The 21878-nt window shown below is 41.1% G+C and overlaps 1 protein-coding gene across 12 annotated transcripts in view; it reads left to right on the forward strand.

Annotated features, from left to right (window-relative positions):
- CTBP2 (C-terminal binding protein 2) overlaps positions 1 to 21878 on the forward strand; it is a 283005-nt gene that overhangs the window by 244144 nt on the left and 16983 nt on the right. For all 12 annotated transcript variants that reach the window (XM_058187567.1, XM_058187565.1, XM_058187568.1 and 9 more), the window contains 3 exons: positions 3032 to 3186; positions 15103 to 15247; positions 20704 to 20910. In XM_058187567.1, coding sequence (XP_058043550.1) covers positions 3032 to 3186; positions 15103 to 15247; positions 20704 to 20910 — 507 coding nt within the window. The remainder of the gene's footprint in view (positions 1 to 3031; positions 3187 to 15102; positions 15248 to 20703; positions 20911 to 21878) is intronic.

Genomic DNA, 21878 nt, shown 5'->3' on the forward strand with positions numbered 1-21878 from the left:
CATCCCTCACTAATATGGCCAATGGTGAGGAAGAGTGGAAATTTTACTCCATCAGTTTTAAGAAGGTCACACTTTGGTCAGTAATATAAGACGGCAGAAAGGACATGTGTATATACTGATAAATGTAGTAATTTGGTTTAACAATAGAGGAGATTAGAATAGATTTTTTTTCTTGATTTTGTCCTGTATGATTAACTGTCACATCTTCAGCCCTTCCTTATGAACATGGATTGCATTCCACAAATGTTTTCATTGTCTTTCATTTTCCAGTGCTGAACAATAAAGTAAATCAAAGCAATAATCTTAAGGGACATGTTTGTAAGATTCTAGAATTTTCCTGCTTTAACAGGGAAATAGTTTGAAGTAATTGTTTCTTTCAGATCTTAGAAAGAATATTGAAGTAATCTGTGGCACCTTGTAATTGAAGTGGCTTTGAGTCAGATGTTGCCTGTGTGTGTGTGTGTGTGTGTGTGTGTGTGTGTGTGTGTGTGTGTGAAAGAGAGAGAGAGAGAGAGAGAGAGAGAGAGAGAGAGAGAAGCATGACAGAGAGAAGAACTTACCAAAGTACAAGTAGACCTTGATTTACAACCACAACTGAGCCCAAAATTTCTATTGCTAAGTGACAAATTTGTTAAGTGAGTTTTGCCCAATTTTACAATTTATCTTGCCACAGTTGTCAAGTGAATCACTGTAGTTGTTAAGTTAGTAACGTGGTTGTTAAGTGAATCTGGCTTCCCCATTGACTTTGGTTGTCAGAAGGTCGCAAAATGGGATCACATGACCCCAGGACACAGCAACCGTCATAAATATGAACAACTTGTCAAGCATCCGAATGTAAATCACATGGGGATGCTGCAATGGTCATAAGTGTGAAAAATGGCCATAAGATTTTTCAGTGGTAACTTCATATGGTTGCTAAATGAACTATTGTATGTCGAGGACTACTTGTAGCTGTTTTTATGTCCATGCTCCGAAGTGAGTTTTGAAGATTTATATCAGTCTGTGGAATACTTCAGATACTTCATGGTGTCTAGATATGGATCTTACAAAATTTCTGGTTACAATTGCCAGTGGCTAGAAATGAATGGCTAGAGCTAGAAGGGGCATTTAGCCAAGATTACAAATTAAAGTATCCACAATAGATTCCGTGAAAGATCTCGGTATTACTATACTCTGTATAACTCTTTTATTTCACTATTGTTCATCCCAATAGGGAGTTATAGTCCTAATAAAAAAGATGGGTATTATATTGAGAAATGTTAATCTCCAAGGTGCAATATTTAGCCAAGAGAAATTCATCAGTGTTCCAATGGGCATTTACAGAAGCCCTGGGCAAATTACTCATCCAGGTGGAATTTATGTATTGCTTTTAGTGTTGTAGTTTTGATGCCTAACTCACTATTTCAACATACTTATTTATTTTAAAAAATTAAAGGGCTCCATCTGAAATACATAACTTGGTCGACTAACAACCAAATTGCAAACACATACACAATACATATAAAAAGAACCCCATTAGATAAATTGAAATAGTCCAGAACAAAGAAAAAAGATCAGGCAACATTCAACTATTTAACAAACAAACATTGAGCTCCCCTATCATCATGCCATAATCACTGAGTAATTCTGAAGCTCTTTACTATTTTCTGTATGGCAAGCAGTACCAAAATATTTGTTGTAAAAGCTTCAGGAAACAGTGCCAATGTGTGTTTATGCCCTGACCTTAGGTTATCATTGCTATATCAAATCAGACAATAATCCAGTTAACAACATCATTACAATCAATATCACCCTATTTTGGTTAGTGACCATATCATGCATATATACACGTTAGATGATTGGCATAAAACAACCTTAAATCAGAAATCACAATACAAATTTATATCAGATACGTAGATAAAAGAAATTAGTCACAATGCCTTGTGACCATTAAATAACATGAGTAGCTTTTTCATTTTTCTTTTCTAATGGAACAAAACGCTACACCAATGTTTGCTATCTATTATTTATTTATGTAATTTATAGAGCCACCTATCTCACAATCAAGTGACTCTGGGCCGCTAGAACAAATGTATATCTGAACTAACAACAACAACAAAACAGGTTGCAACACATCTTGGTAACAATGGGAGAATCTTAAAATTAGGCTGACGAGAGTTTGTATATCTTTATAGCATACACAACTTAGGATGAGTTCTAGTATCATCATCATCATCATCAAATTTATTTGTCACTGATCTCACAGCACAAAGGGACTCATCCTCCTAGGTTGTGTATGCTATAAAGATATATACAAAGTTCCTGAAGAGATTATGGTGAGTTCTAATGTAAGAGCAAACTTTCTAGTGTTGACTAGTATCTAATATTGACTTTCCTATATTTCCCAAATAGAAGTGGTGTTGGTATCTCTGGCCTTTTCTAAAATTGTGAGTTTTTCCATTGAACAAGTTGACTTCAGGGAAAATTAATTCTACCCAAAGTAACTTGGAACAAATGAGACTACTACTTGATGGTCTATATATTTATTTATTGCTTAAAGCGATTCTGGCTCTATCTAGTACTAGTGCCAAAGATTAATTACTTGATAGAACCATCTTCCAAGCCAGAACATAATCTCTGCCCTTCCACTTTGCATTCATTAGCATGGGTTATTCCTCTGCATGCAGAGAGGTAGATTTGAAACGCCTATGAATGAGCTGGGAGCGCTTGTGCCATCTTAGTTGAAGCTAACCCAGATGTTCCAAATGGGAATCTAATTAATAAAAGTCCTTATAACCATCTTAAAAGTAGAGCTCTGTACATAATTTTCCCTGGGCAAGTTTTATGTATCACATTGGGGCTTTTTCTCCATATGCTGTAAACTATGAATTCAAATTCTAATTAAATAGTTAGATGATCTGTAAATTCCTGCTTTAAACAGCATCAGTTCACCATTAGAAAGCCAAGGCATTTTAGTACAGATTCAGATGAAGTTTTCTGTTTACATGAGTCCACTAATGTTGCTGTAATATTTATGTTCATATAATTCCAGGTATACGTCCACAAATAATGAATGGCCCTTTGCATCCTCGTCCATTGGTGGCTTTGCTAGATGGAAGGGATTGTACAGTGGAGATGCCTATTTTGAAGGATTTGGCTACTGTTGCATTCTGTGATGCTCAATCTACTCAGGAAATACATGAAAAGGTATTTATTATCATTTCACTTTCAAAGACCCTGACTTCTGTGATCCCAGACGGCTAAAAGTACATCATCAACAACAAATAACTGACAGAGACATAACCCCATAACGTCAAACCGGGGTGGGGGGCAGTCAAAGGACTCTACTGCCATCCTAGGGAATGGGGAATCTGGAAAACATTTGATAATGTGGTAATCACCAAAAAGGAAATGCTTTTTAGGTCCCACAAGATGGCACTGCTTAATAAACATGCCCACACTTGCTTACCTCACCAGATTCTCAAATAAGCAGAGTATATGCCATTCAGGGGACAAGAAGAAGGGGACGACAGAGAATGAGATGGCTGGATGGAGTCACTGAAGCAGTAGTTATGAGCTTAAATAGAATCTAAGGATGGTAGAGGACAGGAAGGCCTGGAGGAACATTGTCCATGGGGTCGCAATGGGTTGGACACGACTTCACAACTAACAACAACAATGCCATTCAGGGCTTTAGAGGTGACAACCAACACTTTGAGTTGTACCTAAAAGCTAACTGGTGATCATTGTAGCTTCAAAGCATCAGGGACACTGCACATATATATATATTGACCAGCTATAGCTTCTGAGTGATTTTCAGGAGCACCCATATACATAAAGCATGTTACAGTATTCCAGTCAAGATATGGCCAAGGCCTGAGTGACTGTCTGAAGGCACTTGCAGTCTTGTACATAAGAATGGGCACAATAAGTATACAAGATGAGCCTTGTAAAGAAAATATACTTTGCAAATTAACACAAAAAGAAGAGTTTCCTGTATTTAGCAACAATTTATCTTTTACCCCCAGAAAATTTCAGGATAATTTTATTTTTACCTGTGGTTCCCAATTATTTTTGTGTAAACTATCATATCATCAAAATCATATCCACCAGGTACATAATGATTGATTTATGTTCTTGGATTGGTTGAGGGATTCTGCAAGTTGTAGTTGAATAATCTCAAAAACTCCTACAGGTTTCCAATGCTGAATTAACAAATTCCTATAATAATTGTACACGTAAGTTACAAATAGACAAACTTATAAAGTAGGTGAAAGAACATTGTAATGTAAAACTAAGATTCACTGCTGACTTCATTTTATTTTTAAACTTATTGCAATTCCACATTCTACTTTGTGTGCTGTCACAAAGAGATTTTAGCCAACAGCTCTTCTCTCAATGTATATCAAGCTTATAGAAAGCTCTTGCTAATCTTCATGATGAAATGATGAATTGAATTGGCATTGTATAGTAAATTGATGACCATGCATTCTTGATTTAATTGTATGATTTCTCTGCCTCCTTCTTTTTCTACTGACATAATTCTCTTGGTAATCTGTGACAGATATCTGGAATTTGGATTCCTGCTCGGAGCAAAAAATCTTTGATAGACTCTATATGGATTTGATAATTAAATGTGCTGCTGATGAAGCCACAATAAATAATCTGATTTTAACAATTGATCTGACTAGACAGCTTTTATAAATAGATAGGGGATCAGAAAGAGATTAATGCAACCAATCTGCCTGATGCAGGTACAGTGCTCCTTAAATTCACAGCATCAGAGAACAATATTGGAACTAAATAGCATGTGTTCACAAAGTACAAGTTTTGTTATTTTGATTGATTTTCTTACCTGATGTAAATCAGCAGATGAAAGCAAAAAGAAACTATTAAATTAGATAAAATATACTTGGATTTCATCTAGACAATAAGTTAAGTGCTTTCTAGAAACATTGTCAGCTTGGCTAAAAATCTTATCACGTTGATTGGCAAGAATAATTGAGATGAAACCTTGAGTCACCTTGAAATGTGAGAAGTAGAAATGTTGTAAGTTAAGAAGTGCTAATACGAGGCAACCAAATTCCAGAGCAATGCTAAGATGTTTATATGTAACATTTTTCCCTGATAGCCTTTTTCTAGCTAACTATGAAAAGGAGATTAAGAATAGAAAAAATACTCAGGGTAGGGATGTACCTAAGATTTTTTTTACTCACTTTTCACTTCTTGCAATTAAGTTACTGCTTTTCCCACTGAATTTCTGAGGAAGTCTTGATTTTTTGCTTAGAGAATAGCCTTAGAGAATATTGGAAGTCTTTGTGGAATGTCTAAATTTTATCATAGCTGATCAGAGTTATGAACAGAACAGAACAGAACAATAATTTTATTGTCAGTTTGAATGTACACTAATCAGCATACATTAAAATGAAATTTCATTGCATACAGCTCTCAAAGGGTCACCACCTCCAATATACAGTACATAAACATGACAAAAATAAATAAATACAAAATTATATATATATCCACATATATTATATGGCACAGAGAAACAACAGTCAAGTTTGGATAATACATGTACATGGCGAGAAAGAGTCTTAAATACATAACTCTGATCAGTTCACAATCATATAAATAAATAAATAACCCAGAACCAAACACAGGTAAAAATAATCCAGTACGAAAGAAAAACCAAGACAATAGATAAACTCACAGAACTAATGGACCTGTTGGCTTCTTTTAACATTCTGACCCTAATTTCCAGGTCTTAATCACAAAGGGAGGCTGTTTTGTAGACCAGGCATCACAATAGAGAGGCAAGTCTCCATGGTCCTGCAAGATGGCCTGTCTAATAGACAGGATATGGAGCATGCCCATTTTTTTGGATCCAGAGAGAGCGGTGAAAACATTCAGAGATAGGCAGTTTTGCAAGTAACCTAACCCCAGGCCACACAGCATTTTGAATTGCCCCTAAAGCATGCTGAAAACTCGTTTAGCTGTTGTGTTTTGGACCAGTTGAAGCTACCAAGTATTCTTCAAGGGCAGTACCATGTACAGCAGTGGTCACCAACTGGTGATCCGTGGACCACTGGTGGTCCATGAGAAAATTTTGGTGGTCCGCAGAAAAATTATTTGCATTTTTTATATTGCACTAAATCAAGGGTCCTCAAACTATGGCCACTGGGCTGGATACATGCAATGAACATTTGTGTTGCTGCAGAGAGTCTCCCCTTCATGGTCTTTTTGTGTAGGTCGGAGGGGGGAAGAAATTCCGACTCAGGGTCTACTTCAGCCTCCTGATGTGAAGCTTTGGGTGAAAGCTGGAGCGGTTTCGCCCCAATCCGGTATGTCATCTTTCGGGCAGCCGGGGGAGAGGTCTGGGAGCCTCTCTGGACCCCCGACTGCCGGGAACGAAGCCGAGGGATGGGCGAGCTGCGGATGGCAGCCACTGGGCCACGGACGAGGCTGCGGCCTGGATTTGGTTGTTGGAGGCCGCAGCTGGGGTTTTTCCCCCCGTTTCGTTGCTTTTTTGGCATCTGACGTCTTCGGATGGTTTCTGGGCTCTCCAGCTCTTCTTGACTTCCCTGACCCCCCCGGGACCTGGTGGAGGGGTCTAGGGTGAAGGGCTGTGAAAGATCCCCTTGTGGCCCCCACCGGAGGTGTCCTGGCCTAGCTCGGCCTGGTCAGGCCTAGCGGGGCCTGCCTCTTCTCGGACTAGGAGTTGCATTACCATCTGCAACTTGGGTCAGCTGCATTTATCATCTTGCACTTTATATGGCCAGCTGGAGTTAGGGGTGATGGCCATCTTTGGGACTGTCCGGGAAGGTGACTGGAGACCGAGTGGTGTATTGGGGCCCTACTCTGTAACATCTTTTGAGGAAACATCTACTTTGAAATCTCGGTGACGCCACGAACAGGGGAGATGAATACCACCTCTATTAGGATGGATTTTAGGACTGAGCTTTCCGCAGAGTTACAATAACTTTTTACTATCAGATTGCATCTGCGACTTATACCAGCTTGTACCAGCTTTAAGCCAGCCACCATCTGTAGACATTTTGAAGATGGGTATCCACTTGGACTTGGCATTACATCCTGCCACCCCAGACTTTACCTTGCTACCTCACGTCGTCTTCTCTCTCCTGTTTATGCTTTTAACTTATTTATGCGATATTCTGCCTTAGAACTCTTGCGCCTGCAGGTGCCCCCGCCGCAGGAATGGCCCGCATTATCAAGGGCCGGCCTCAATGACGGGTCTTGGGACCCACAGAGGTGGCATGCGAAAAAAAGAGCCTTTGGGGTTTTAGATAGGGCTTTTTAAGGGGTGGGAGGGTTAGGCGGGCGTTGGGGTAGCCCGTCGGGAGGAGCCAGTCCTGCGCGTGCTCGTGACGGTTTTTAATAGGTTCGGAGGTTAGGGGGGGAGATTGCGTTCCTGTTGGTGAGGGTGGCCCGATTTTCACGGTACGTGGGAGGGGCAGATATGGCGGAAGGGGGGGATCATATCGTTCTGGGGGGGCGCGCGCCCGATGTTTGCAAGCGGGCGCACGCCCCGATCCCTCGCCCTTTTCCCGTTCCCCGGATGGTCAAGACCCCCAGAGCCTGAGCCTGCGGCTGATGTTATGCAACGCACGGTCCGTAGTTAATAAGGCCCCCCTAATATATGACCTTATCCAGGGGGGCGCTGCGGACCTTATAGGCGCACGGAAACCTGGCTGGGCACGGAAGGGGTGTGCCCTTGTGGAGATGTGCCCGCGGGTTTCCGTGCATTCCATCAGCCGAGGGCTCAGGGTAGGGGTGGCGGGTGGCGGTTGTGATTAGAGAGAGTCTAGAGCCGAGGAGACCACTGTACCTCAGATTGCCGGGTGCGAATCCTCTTTGTGAGATGGGGTCATAGGTGCCAGATGGGTTTGCTGATCACGCACCTGGCTCCTTGCTGCGTGACAGCTGCCCTGCCCGAGCTCCTGGAGGTGCTGGCCGGGTGGCAGTTGAAACCCCAGACTTTTAGTCATGGGGACTTTAACTGCCATCGTCCGGCTCGTCATCGACGGCAGCTCGGGAGTTCATGGCTTCCATGACGGCCTTGGACCTGACCCAAGTAATTGATGGCCCTACTCACATTGGGGGTGGCACTCTGGACCTGATTTTTGTCTCTGGTCAGTGGTCGAGAGATCTGGACTTAAAGGAAATAGTCACTGAACCTTTGTCATCGTCAGATCACTCTCTCCTTCGCCTGGACTTTCTGACCGCCATTCACCACCGCAGGGAGACGGAGCCGACACGCTGGTTCCGCCCCAGGCGCCTGATGGACCCGGAGGGGTTCCGGACGGAGCTTGGGCCATTTCCTGAGGGTCTGGCTCACGGCTCGGCTGAGGAACTTGTTGCCTGGGAACGGGCGCGGCGGGGCCTTAGACCGTGTCGTGCCTTTGCGGCCTCCGACCCGGCGCAGGTCCCAACCGGCTCCTTGGTTCTCCGAGGAGCTGAGGGATGAACCGCCGGGGAAGACGCCTAGAGAGTTCCTGGAGGTCCAGCCGTTCAGAAGCTGATCGGACACTAGTGAAGTCCTATACTAGGACTTACCTAGTGGCATTGAGGGAAGCGAGGCGTAGCTACGCCTCCTCCCTCATTGCATCGGCAGATAACCGCCCAGCCGCCCTGTTTCGGGTGACCCGCTCCCTCCTACACCAGGGGGAGCGGGATGACCCGTTGCAGGGACGTGCTGAGGGGTTTAACGGTTATCTATACGATAAAATCGTTCAGCTTCGGGATGGTTTGGACCAAGATTGCGGTGATACGGGTGAGACAGCTGAGGGTGGTCTTGGTGACATTTTATGGGATGAGTTTGACCCTGTCGCTCCCGAGGACATGGACAGGTTGTTGGGGAGGCTGAATGCCACCACGTGTTTACTGGACCCGTGCCCCTCCTGGCTGGTGCTGGCCACTCAGGAGGTGACACGAGGCTGGCTCCAGGCGATTACGAGCGCTTCCTTGGTGGAGGGTGTCTTTCCGGCCGCCTTGAAAGAGGTGGTGGTGAGGCCCCTCCTCAAGAAGCCTTCCCTGGACCCGGCTGTTTTAGGTAATTATCATCCGGTCTCCAACCCGCCGCGAAGGTTGTAGAGAGTATGGTGGCATATCAGTTTCCCTTGCACCTGGATGAAACTGTCTATCTAGACCCGTTCCAGTCCGGTTTCCGGCCCGGTTACAGCACGGAGACGGCGTTGGTCGCGTTGGTGGATGATCTCTGGAGGGCCAGGGATAGGGGTTGTTCCTCTGCCCTGGTCCTATTAGACCTCTCAGCGGCTTTTGATACCATCGACCATGGTATCCTGCTGCGCCGGTTGGAGGGATTGGGAGTGGGAGGCACCGTTTATCGGTGGTTCTCCTCCTATCTCTCCGACCGGTCGCAGTCGGTGTTGACAGGGGGGCAGAGGTCGGCCCCGAGGCGCCTCACTTGTGGGGTGCCGCAGGGGTCGATTCTCTCGCCCCTTCTGTTCAACATCTACATGAAGCCGCTGGGTGAGATCATCAGTGGGTTCGGTGTGAGGTACCAGCTGTATGCGGATGACACCCAGCTGTACTTTTCCACACCGGACCACCCCAACGGCCATCAAGTGCTGTCCCGGTGTCTGGAGGCCGACGGGTCTGGATGGGGAGAAACAGGCTCAAGCTCAATCCTCCAAGACAGAGTGGCTGTGGATGCCGGCATCCCGCACAGTCAGCTAAATCCGCGGCTGACCATCGGTGGCGAGTCATTGGCCCCGGCGGAGAGGGTGCGCAACTTAGGCGCCCTCCTGGATGAACGGCTGTCTCTAGAAGATCACTTGACGGCCGCCTCCAGGAGAGCGTTCTACCAGGTTCGCCTGGTGCGCCAGTTGCGCCTTTCTGGACCGGGAGGCCCTATGCACGGTCACCACGCCTCGTGACGCCTCGCCTGGATTACTGCAACGCCTCACATGGGGCTCCTTGAAGGGCATCCGGAGGCTGCAGTTAGTCCAGAATGCGGCTGCGCTGGTGATAGATGGAGCCCTCGTGGCTCCCGTGATAACACCCATCCTGCGCAGGCTGCACTGGCTACCTGTGGCCTTCCGGTGCGCTTCAAGGTTTTGGTGACCACCTTTAAAGCGCCCATGGCATAGGGCCGGGTTATTTACGGGACCGCCTACTGCGACCAGATACCTCTCACCGACCCGTGCGCTCTCACAGGAGGGACTCCTCAGGGTGCCGTCAGCTAGGCAGTGTCGCCTGGCGACGCCCAGGAAGGGCCTTCTGTGGGGCTCCCACCCTCTGGAACGAACTCCCCCCAGGACTCCGTCAACTTCCAGATCTTCGGACCTTCCGTCGCGAGCTTAAGACTCATTTATTCATTTGCGCAGGACTGGCTTAGACTTTTTAAATTTAGAGGGGTTTTAAATCGATTTTAATATTTATATTTCTATTTTTAACAATTGGTATTATTAACTATTGGCATTAGAATAAGTCTTTTAACGATTATTTTAATTTGTATATTGATGTTTTTTATATGCCTGTAAACCGCCCTGAGTCCTTTGGGAGATAGGGCGGTATATAAGTTTAAATAATAAATAAAAATAAATAAATAAATAAAATAAATAAGTGCCACTGGTGGTGAAGAGCCGGAGGGCCTTGTTCCAGTGATACTACATCATGGCCTGGAACTGGCTGACCAACTCAGCCCACTGAGCCTCCAAGGGCTAGTACCTGCCCTTGCACTCCTTCAGGTCTTCCCTCTGCTTGGAAATCCTATGCTCGTAGTACTCAGTGAGGTGCTTCTGCTGAGCCTCCTTCTTGGTCAGATCCAATTTGAACTGAGCAGCTGTTTCGCCAATTCTTTCTCATGGTGCTTAGCTCTAACAACTGCTTCCTGTTGGGACCCTAAGGAGCCTGGGGAGGAGGGGCTGGGAGGGGAGAGTCGAAGCGAGACACCCCTCAAGATGAGTGACATCAAGTTGGCCATGCCCACCCAGTCACATGACCACCTAGCCACGCCCACCCAGCCGGTCATTAGGCAGATCATATTAGTGGTCCACGGGATTTAAAATTATGAATTTAGTGGTCCCTGAGGTCCGAAAGGTTGGTGACCACTGATGTAGAGAACACTGCAGTATTCTAATCAGGAAGTAAATAAAACATGAGTGAGAGTGAACAGACCTCCTAATCTAAGACTGGGCCCAACTGGCGCACAGAGATCAAGACAATCAAAGGCACCCTATCCAGAGCTATATCTTGCTCTTTTGAGCAGGAGTTCAAACCCCACTTTGTCTGAAGGACTATAAACTCCATCAAGGGTTAAAGATTTTTTTAAAAAGCTACCTGATCCCAGGGGCCAAAAGCTGAAAGGTGCTCAGCATTGCTAAGATGGATTTGCAGTGTGTTTCCCCCCATCCATACCCTCATTCTCCAGGCACAGAAAAAGAATTTGACAACAATTGTACTATATTATTGAATACATTTTAGTAACCATTTTAATGTAAGTTTTGGAAGGAAACAGAAGTTTCATTGTTTGGAAATAGGGCTGTTTCCTATTTACTGTTGTTTAGAAATAGGAAGACTTAGTTGCATATATAACTGAAGTTTTTAAATGCTACTTGAATTCCTCAGGTTGTGAATTTTTTTCAATTGTTTAAGTACTCAATTTAAAATCTGTGTTCTTTAGAGATTTAGCCTTAAAAGTGAACTTCTTGTGTTATTGAAAAGGTAAGGTTTATTATGAGCTTTATTCGGAAATAAGTGGTTTTGATGTCTGGGCAAAATTTGGAAACCACTTTAATAGAATGCCAATAGCTGAGGTACTAATTATATTATTTAGGATGCCACTCTCTCTTTCTCCCTTTTTTAGAAAATTAAAGAAAAATGTTAAGAAGAAAACAATTTAGTGGGAAGTCACTCTGCTGTTTGTGGTGGTCCTAGTCAAAACATGGTCACTAAAATGGATTTAAAGTAAAGGAGAGGAAAGGTTCCCAATGTTACATAATTGAATGCAGGGGTGAAATGCTCCCAGTTTGGACCGGATCAGCTGATTCGGTAGTGATGGCGGCAGGTGGTTCAGAGAACCGGTAGCAAAAATCCCTGGCCCCCATGCCCACCCAATTGCCCAGTCGCCCACTTGCAGCTTCTTTTAAAAAATGTTTTTAAAAGGTAAAAAACAAAAAGGCTCTGACGATCACAGCTGAGCTGCCTGATCATCAGAGCCTTTTTTTTTACTTTTAAAAGCATTTTTTACAACCTATTCAGCTGAATAGGTTGCAAAAAAATGCTTTTAAAAGTAAAAAAAAAAAAAGATTGCACGCCACAGCTGATCACACCCACCGTGCGCTGTTCTACTTACCTCATGCCTCCTTTTGGCGTGCACAGCACGCGCACATGCATGCGCACGCACCTTGCATTTGGTGCGAGGTGCGCACCGCTCATGCAGTGCACATGCACAGCCAGTAAACCGGTAGTAAACCGGTTCAGATTTCACCACTGATTGAATGTAACATATAGTTTAATCCTGAGAAGTATTCAGATCTGTTGGCATCATTATTCATTTACAGTGCATATACTGTGGACCAAGTTTCCTAGCCTCGTAAAAACTCATTCTTTTTTTTTTTTTCTGTGCTGACAAGAATTCTAAATCTCTGAGAATTTGGATCTTGAAAATACAAGATAAATTTGTCTTTGTCAGTGCTTATCTTTGAGCAAAGCTGAGCAGGCTGAAAGAATGCTGTATGGAAACTGATTATTTGGTGTGATCAGAAGATTTAAATCCAGGTCTTCCAGAAAGGAATATAAAGGGGATAGGAAGCAGCCAGATAAAAAATGCCCGAATATAGATGGCAGACAAAATCATTTAAGGATTACCATCATTCATAGATCATCCTGCCCTCAGGACAGAGTCCTAAAGAATTATAACTTGCTACACTTATTTAAAATCATCTGTAGTAAATAACTGATCAACTGCAATGCAAAGCTGTTACCAAAGCATCTCATCCTTGGTTATTGCTTATTCAAAACGTTCTTCCAAGCTGTGTTTATACAACATATTGGGTCACAAGAGTGAATGTAATTTTAGCTCCAAAGACTCTTTGGCTGATAAAATTAATCTGTGTGTTAGAGTATAAAACTTACCGAGACACATATAGCCCATGGATCAGTTTCCAGTGATATGAAGCCAGTTGTTTCACTTTTTCTCTTGTGTTTTTAGTCATCCAACTTTGACAATTAAGAGTGTAGTAACTTAACATTCTTGCATGTAAAAAAGCCTTTTTAAAAAAATAATTTACATCACATGCTAATTTTTTTTCCTTTGTCAAAATGAATGGTATTTAGAGATACATTTTCTTTGGAAAATAGTAAAATGAATGCAAAAGTAAAAACCCTGTACACATTAATAAATAGGACACCAGTGAATAGAAAGATTAGAGAGTTAATAGACATATATGTTTTTACTATCTGCTCTTTAGTATTGGGAGAAAGGCCTTTTTTGTGGAGTAAGTTAGGTTGACTGATTTCATAAATCAAGGAAGACAGAGCTACATAAGTAAGTGGTCTCTTTTTTAATACTCCAAACTTAGTTGGTCATCTCTATTGAATAAAGCATAAACAAAGGGCTTTAATCAGTGCTGTACATTACAGAGTATGTTAAAGTTTGTGAAAACTATAAGAATCATGCTGCATATAAAGGAAGAGGAGGAGGAGGAAAAAAGAAGGTGTTTCTTCAGATTAAACACATTTCTTCACATTAAACACATTGAGCTGGTCATTACTGTACGAAATAAAAGCCTTACACAAAGTCAAGACTGCACAACTCTGCAGAATTCCAATTAGCCAGTGAGAAAATATTCATGGAGAGGGGTTTTTTTTGTTCCACTTTTGTTCTTCCCCATATTTCCATTTAATTTACAGAAAACTAATGCAATTTGTGAGCTAAGGAAAGGGGCAAGCAACATGTTTGGGATGGTCCATATTTATCTTAACAATTTTCTCCTTCTTGCAAAGAAAAAGTTTCATAAAATCATCTCCTTTTAACTTTACTGATAGTTCTTCAAGAGATGAGTATCTATTCTTTTTCTGGCCCTTGGAATGACACAATAATGAAATTAGAAAAGTTCTACCGAGAAGAGAAAGATTTGGAGACTACTTGCTTTCTCCTTCAGTTTTATAACCCTTGAGCAATTATTCACTTGCCTTTTAAATTAGTGTTGTGGCAAAAATAAAGTATTAGTATATCAAGAGACACCCACCTGTTTGGAATTCTGCAAATATAGTGTACTTGCTCTTGTAAAATGGCTGCTCCAGAGGATTGTTCTTTGACAAAATAATTGCTATTGGGGATATAATTAATTACAAAGTGCTGATCACCAGAATGCTGCCTTCTGTTACCTCACACCTATAGGATACACCCTGCTACTTCTGCTTTCTTGTATTTTATCCAAACAAACCATGGGGTTGCAATCGCCTATCTAAGTGAGCACCAAAGTTACAGTATTTTTGGAAATAAAGATAACGTTACAGGCTAGTACTTTGCTTTATAATAAGACCTGTTCCCAGTTTTTATCTTTTTTTTTTTTTTTTACAAATATGTATATAAATTCACCTAGGGCAGGAAGCCTTACTTTCTTCAGGAGAGATGTTCGGTGCTATTTTGATGTCTATAGATGCCAGAACTTTCATCCTGAGAAAAGTGATAAAGATTCGTCGTAACCTGCATAAATTCTGAAATTATTTAAGATTTATATAAATGCATGTATTGATATATGATTACTTCGGACTATATCATGACTCAATTTAGGATCTAATGGTAGAATTGGAAGGCTGCACAGGTGGGGAGATAAAGGGGAGACGCACATGGACGGATGGACACACACACACACATATATCTTTTTATCCAGGCTTTCATTCACAGTCTGAAATTAAGATAAGCACTTCAGAATGAAGAACCTAATATGAAAATATTTGCTGAAAAGTTTTAGAGTTAATGCTGTTGTCCTGGAGTTTTTGAGCATTTTTATCTGATTGAACCATATATGCCTTGATAGATATTTGAATGATTCAATACTGGACTTCAGCTACTATTCCAGAATAGATTCATCTGCTCCACTAATGTCTACAATTTCCATATTTGTCTTTTAGGTTTTAAATGAAGCTGTTGGAGCAATGATGTATCATACTATCACTCTTACCCGGGAGGACCTAGAGAAGTTCAAGGCCTTACGAGTCATTGTTCGGATAGGCAGCGGTTATGACAACATTGACATCAAGGCTGCAGGGGAACTTGGTACGTTTAGATGCCACTCCTGCAGATCCTCTTTCTAAAATGTTGCTTGTTCTTAAATGTAAAGTAAATTATTTAATTGTTTCAGGATTGTAGCACTAGCACTTAGACTTATATACCACTTTACAATGCTTTACAGCACTCTGTAAGCAGTTTACAGAGTCAGCATATTGCTCCCAACAATCTGCACCTTCATTTTACCAACCTCAGAAGGATGGAAGGTGAGTCAACCTTGAACCAGTGAGGATCGAACTCCTGGCAGTCAGCAGACTTAGCCTGCAATACTGCATTCTAACCATTGTGTCATATGTATATTACAGTTCTGATGCATGATAAAATATCTTCATGTTATTTGGTTGATTGATTCACAGTAAACATGGGATCTCTGATAGAGGTAAGATATAAGTTAAATGAACCTACTGTATCTATGGAATCCTGATGTGGAAATAACACTCCTAGAATGGAGGTTGTTGTACAGTTTTCTGCAAGAATGCTATACACTACTTTCAGAAGCATTGGGGAAAAGTGATGTCGCCTGTTGTACACATGAATCATCTTCAGTAGTTAGGAATATAGAAACAGATTGTATTCTGTGCTTCTGTATCTCCATATCCACAAAACATCTATAGGCATTGAATTCAATACTAGCGTCTCAATAAAAGTTTATGAAATGCTAGGAGAAGAAATGAAGATTTGGCTTAAGTAATGTTAAACCAACTTTTTCCAACAGATCATTGTCCAAATAAGCTGCTATTGCTGTCCCTAGAATTCCCAAAGAGTCATTTTGGTACATCTGACTGGTATCAGATTGATCAATTAAACGTAGAAAGTAAGCCTGGGTTAGTTCTTATGTTCGACCCTCTTTCTTCAAACAATATGTGAAGGATACTTTTGTGTCTATTGCTGATTAACAGCACCTTAGTACAGTTTTGTATACTTTATTTAATTTCAACTGTGATTAGAGGAAAGAAGCTAACTTTAATTGTGGTTTATAAATTACTTTATTGAGAGTAACCTCAAAGAAGAGTCTGAAACAAAAATTTTGCATCTCTTCACGTGTGTTACACATAGACTAGTAGGTACATTCATGGCTTTATGCAGCTCTATGTCTATGGATCCAGCTGCTATTCCTATTAAAGCTGCTTAAATGGACCTTATGTTTCTTATAGTGGTTATTTTATATTAGTTTTATAAATTGGGTAAGTTCTATTGCCTGTTCTATTAAAAATTGTAAGTGGCCCATATTCTTAAAATTGGATAACATACACATATCCTCAGGTCTGTAACCTTTAACTGAGTGAAATGGTGAATCACAGGGCAAATTAGTTGAACTAAGGTACTTCAAATGGGCTAACCTACAGAATGTGTCCATGACTCCTTGTGTCATTCTTTCAATGGTATTTCTTTACCAGATTCCTCAATGTCTTCAGCAATGGCAGAGCTTCTAATATACTTGAAAAGTTCTTTAAAATTCAGGAACATATTTAGAGCTGTATTTCTGCCTTGAAAGTAACCCATGTTGAACTGTATAGGAGTTGACAGCGGGAAATGGTTTCTGACATTTTGTGTATTGCATGTATTATGATAATTTTATGTCATAAAATGTTTTACAAAATTTGCCAAATTTTAATTTCACAGGAGACAGGATTCTGACAGGATTTTGGACACATTCCATAGGTTAGCCTATTTGAGGTACCTTGGTTCAAGTAGTTTGCTCTATGATTCACACTTTACCCAATTAAAGGTTACAGACATGAGAGTTGTTTTTGTGTATGTCTGTATATCCCACCTTTATTATTTTTATCAATAAAATGGGGATGGGCCGTGGATAGCTCAGGCTGTTAGGAGCCTGTTATTAGAACACAATAGCCTGCAATTACTGCAGGTTCAAGCCCGGCCCAAGGTTGACTCAGCCTTCCATCCTTTATAAGGTAGGTAAAATGAGGACCCAGATTGTTGGGGGGGGGGCAATAAGTTGACTTTGTAAATATACAAATAGAATGAGACTATTGCCTTATACACTGTAAGCCGCCCTGAGTCTTCGGAAAAGGGCGGGATATAAATATAAATTAAATTAAAATTAAATTAAATTAAATACCTCAAGGTGGCAAATATATCCAACACACTTTTTCCCTCCTATGTTCCCCATCACAATCACTCTGGGAAGTGAGTTGAACTGAGAAAGAGTGACTGGCCCAAAGTCACCCAGCTGGCTATCATGGCTAAGGCAGGACATAGTTATTGGGGTAACTTTTCTCAACTTTGATTACATTCTTACTCTTGCCTTAACATTCTTCTAGGACTCTAGGATTTGAGTATCTTATGCACCAAGACAAATTCCTTGTGTGTCCAATCACACTTGGCCAATAAAGAATTCTATTCTATTCTATTCTATTCTATTCTATTCTATTCTATTCTATTCTATTCTATTCTATTCTATTCTATTCTATTCTATTCTAATTATTTACCTTCCATAATGCAGTTTCCAGGGTTAGTCCTTTAAAAGTGCTACCTATTATGCAGATGCCAGCCTTCTCTGTCACAAGCTGCACTTCCATGATTCTCTAAGATGGCTGTACTATCTTGGAGATACCTTTTTTTTTTTGGCATGGGTTAGCATGCATGTGTTTGTCTCCATATTATAATAAACTGCCAGAAAGAGTGTTCATACCTGCATAGAAATGGAAACCAATTTATCTTAGATCTTACTGAGCCCAAAGACTGCCTATCACATGCAGTGGTCTTCATCAAGAGAATGCCCCAAGTAGCTTCCATGTGAAAGTTATTTGGGAATAATTTTGAAGCATTATCAGTATAATGAAGCCTTAATTTTTCATTAGTTAACCCCAATATAACATTACAAACATATCTTCTAGGGCTATTCTCTGTATAAAGGCTTATGCTCAACTCAATATTTGGACACTATTTTAAAGAAGTAATTTATGAAGGGTGAGGCATACGGGCATTTGTTTCCTTAATTTCATATTCCTTTGCAGCAAAGTCTCTTTTTGCCTGACAAATATAAACAACTAATGATGCTATCCTTAACTAAATTGAAGAATTGTAACATATTGGCCATTTCAGTTTGCTGCTAAATAGTTCTGAGCTATTTGCAAGCAGGGCTGTTAACTGTTTTACCACTAATGAGTTCCATAACATTAGCATATAAAATAAAATTGATCTTTATAGGTTGCCAACTGTGTATGTCTGTCGATAGGGTATCATTAAAAAGATTAATTGATTCAAAGTATTCCATTGTAAATCTTACTAAAGAATCACATATCCTTTGTAGCTGTTTCCTAAACTAGAGTCTTTGTGGTATCATTTACATAAATAAGTTTCAGCTTACCTATGACTCCTAATGTTTTTTCCTAGCATCACTTGGGTGTCAGAATATTTTAGGGAATTTTCAAAGAAGTAACTTATCATTTACATTTGAAGATTTCCTGTGAAGACTGTTTCCTTTTATTGCCTCAGAAATCCAAATAATCTGTTGGAATTTTAAATGCCTTAATATATACAAACATATTTTTTTAATGCTATATCCCTTAAAGACATCCGTAACTCTTTACCCTATTGCATAGCAACATTAAAAAACAGAAAAGCTACCACTGACATCAAAAATTTTTGGATCTTGTAGGCAATCGTCTTCCAATCTAGTCCCCTGTAGATACGTTGGAGTGTAATTTCTCTAGGTCAGGGGTCTCCAACCTTGGCAACTTTTAAGGCTTGTGAAATTCTGGGAGTTGAAGTCCACAAGACTTAAAAGTTGAAAAGGTTGGAGACCCCTGTTCTAGGTAATATGCAGCTGTAATTCACTATTTCAAAAAAACCTCAAGGCTTTAAGCTACTATTGTAGATATTCAGTGCTGAGTTGTTCCTCCTCTTTGTTCTTACTATTAATAGATGCTAAAAGTTAGTCATCTGCAATGAACCAAGTGGATGAACAAGTTTGGTTCAATCACTTCTCCATATTTTTCTCCAGCTCTCCCCATATGTAGTATGAACAAGATTATATTGGGGGGGGGGGAGTTATTTCAGAAGGAACAAAGTGCCTTAATTTACCAGGCTTTATCATATAGAAATTTGTTTGTTACCAAAGTTAGTATGTCAGAGTCTGAGAAGAGGGCTAATGGAACTTCAATTAAAATCTCAGCATCACCAGGAAGCTAACCTCACAGACTTCCATCAAACAATTTTTTTCTCAATATAATCTGTTTATAACTTTGCATGAGTGTTTGAGTAGTACGTGTGTGGTATTTATGCTATTGAGGAAAAATGAGATTAAAAATGTACTGAAGCAAGGCATTTTATTAATTCCTCTATGGCCGTTATCTAAGATTGTTTTAAGAGGAGGAAATCTGTGAATAAGGTTAAGATGAGTTTTGCTTTCAAAGCATGCAAGCAGATGGTGCTGCTACTATCCTGGAGTGACTGGAGAACGGGAAGAAGCTAATTTTGCTGAACTCCTCTCCTTACTCTGGTATCCTGCCGTCAAAAGAATCAGTCCTTTGCTGAGTGAACATGGCTACGCTTTATCAAAGCTGCTTATTACTTAACCCTATTATGTTAGATCATTTAGCTTAGTGTTACCGTGTGAAAGGAGGGCATTCCGTGAAGGCAAATCATCTTCTTGCAGATATACAAGGCGAAGAGGAAAATAAGTCTTGGGCAGAAATGTTAGGGTAAAATAAAAAGCATGGATGATTGAGCATGGCATTGAGGTCTAAGAGATTTCACACGTACATACTTTTAAATGCAGCTGGTGTCCAGATTGGAAGCCAACTGTATCAGTGGGGAATCCTTGTACTGCATTTCTAAATGAGGCCTGGAGACTTTCCATAGCATTCACAGATCTCAGGAAGGGATTCTGGTTATAATTTGTTGAAACTGTATGGGATCAGAAGAAGAGCAGTGAGGAATCTCTCTCTCTCCCCCCCCCTCCATACACACACACACACACACACACCTCTCAGGCCTTTGCATACCTACTGGTATTCAGATAAATTGACAAGTTAGGCAATGGGGCCAAAGTATGGACTTACTGCTGATTCGCAGCAGCTTTCTCTGAGATCTGTCTATAGAAGTAGCATTCACAATCTCTTCTGCCAACTTTAGCCTTCAGACAAGGACTGCAGTTGATTTGTAAGATGTGTCACTTTCAATATAAAGCAATGTGCAAGTGAGAATTCCCCATCTTGTGGTACTTTTCAGAAAAGGGAATTTCCTTGTTCCTGATTCTGCAATTATCAGCATTAAAATTTGATGTCACACATTCGTATTGAAGATAATATGTGTATGCTAACGAACAGAAGTAGCCAAGGAGTCTTTGTGCAAGAGAAGCTATGTTTAATCCAGTTTAGTACTGTTGCAAAGTGTTTTCTTCTCCAGGAAACAGAAAGTTGTTTATTTAAAAGCAAACGGTAGTTTTTATGAGAGTTGTCTGTCCCCTACTCCAGGGATTGCTGTTTGCAACATACCTTCTGCAGCAGTTGAAGAAACAGCCGATTCTACCCTCTGCCACGTCCTGAATCTCTACAGGCGGAACACTTGGCTCTACCAAGCTCTGAGGGAAGGAACCCGAGTGCAGAGTGTAGAACAGATACGGGAAGTGGCTTCTGGAGCAGCCCGTATTAGAGGCGAAACACTTGGCCTGATTGGATTTGGTATGTTGGAGCTTTCTGGGGAGAAAACAAAATTTTGGCTTGTTCAAAATGGATCTCATAGCAAGCAAATCTTCCAAGGAGACTCCTATATGGATTCTGCCACCAGATGTGCTGCTGCACCATTATTTAAAGAGGAGGATGCTTTGAGCAGAAGCTTAACCTTGAGTGTAAAGGAAAGGCTTAGTATAACCTGGGTCAGGGGATCTGCTCCCAACAACTAGCTCCTTCTCTATATGATAATGGTGGGGGACCAAGGATTTGTAGTTCAACACTGTTTGGAAAACTATACAGTTCTTCTCCCCCTGATCTAACACTGTTCACTGAATTCATCTTTTCCTATCCTTACGATTTATATTGATATTGATTGGTTACTGATTGCTTATTTGTACCCTATGACTATCATTAAGTGTTGTACCTTAGAATTCTTGGTGATCTTTCCTTTATGTACACTGAGAGCATATGCACCAAGACAAATTCCTTCTGTATCCAATCACACTTGGCCAATAAAAAATTCTATTCTGTTCTCTTCTAACAATGGCACAAAGTAAACAAGAGGGACCATCTCGTGAGAAGCCTGTTTGTTGCTCATGGTTTCAAAGCTCCCTGTACTTGGAAGGAGGAGGGATAGACAGCCCGTCTCTGGAAGAAGCAACTTCCAGCCCCCTAGAGTTGGTCTCCTATTCTTTAATTGTATGCTTGGAGTCTTTCACTATTTGACCATCTATCCCTGTGGTTTATGTGCTTAGAATAAATTAGGTTAGTTAATAGTCATTTGTAGCTTGCTTCTCAACAAGAGGGAGGTACAGATTTGGGTTTTTGTAGGTTTTTCTTCCTCACATGCACTGAAGTGCACATTTATCCCATAACTGTGTTAATGAGTACTGGCAGTAAAAGATGGGTGTGTCTCTGCCTTTCCATCTGTGCCTAAATATAGTGTGTAAGAAAAGGGAGTTTTTCCTCTAGTCACC

The sequence above is a fragment of the Ahaetulla prasina genome, chromosome 6 (genome assembly GCF_028640845.1).
Source record: "Ahaetulla prasina isolate Xishuangbanna chromosome 6, ASM2864084v1, whole genome shotgun sequence".
In the NCBI taxonomy this organism is placed as follows: domain Eukaryota; kingdom Metazoa; phylum Chordata; class Lepidosauria; order Squamata; family Colubridae; genus Ahaetulla; species Ahaetulla prasina.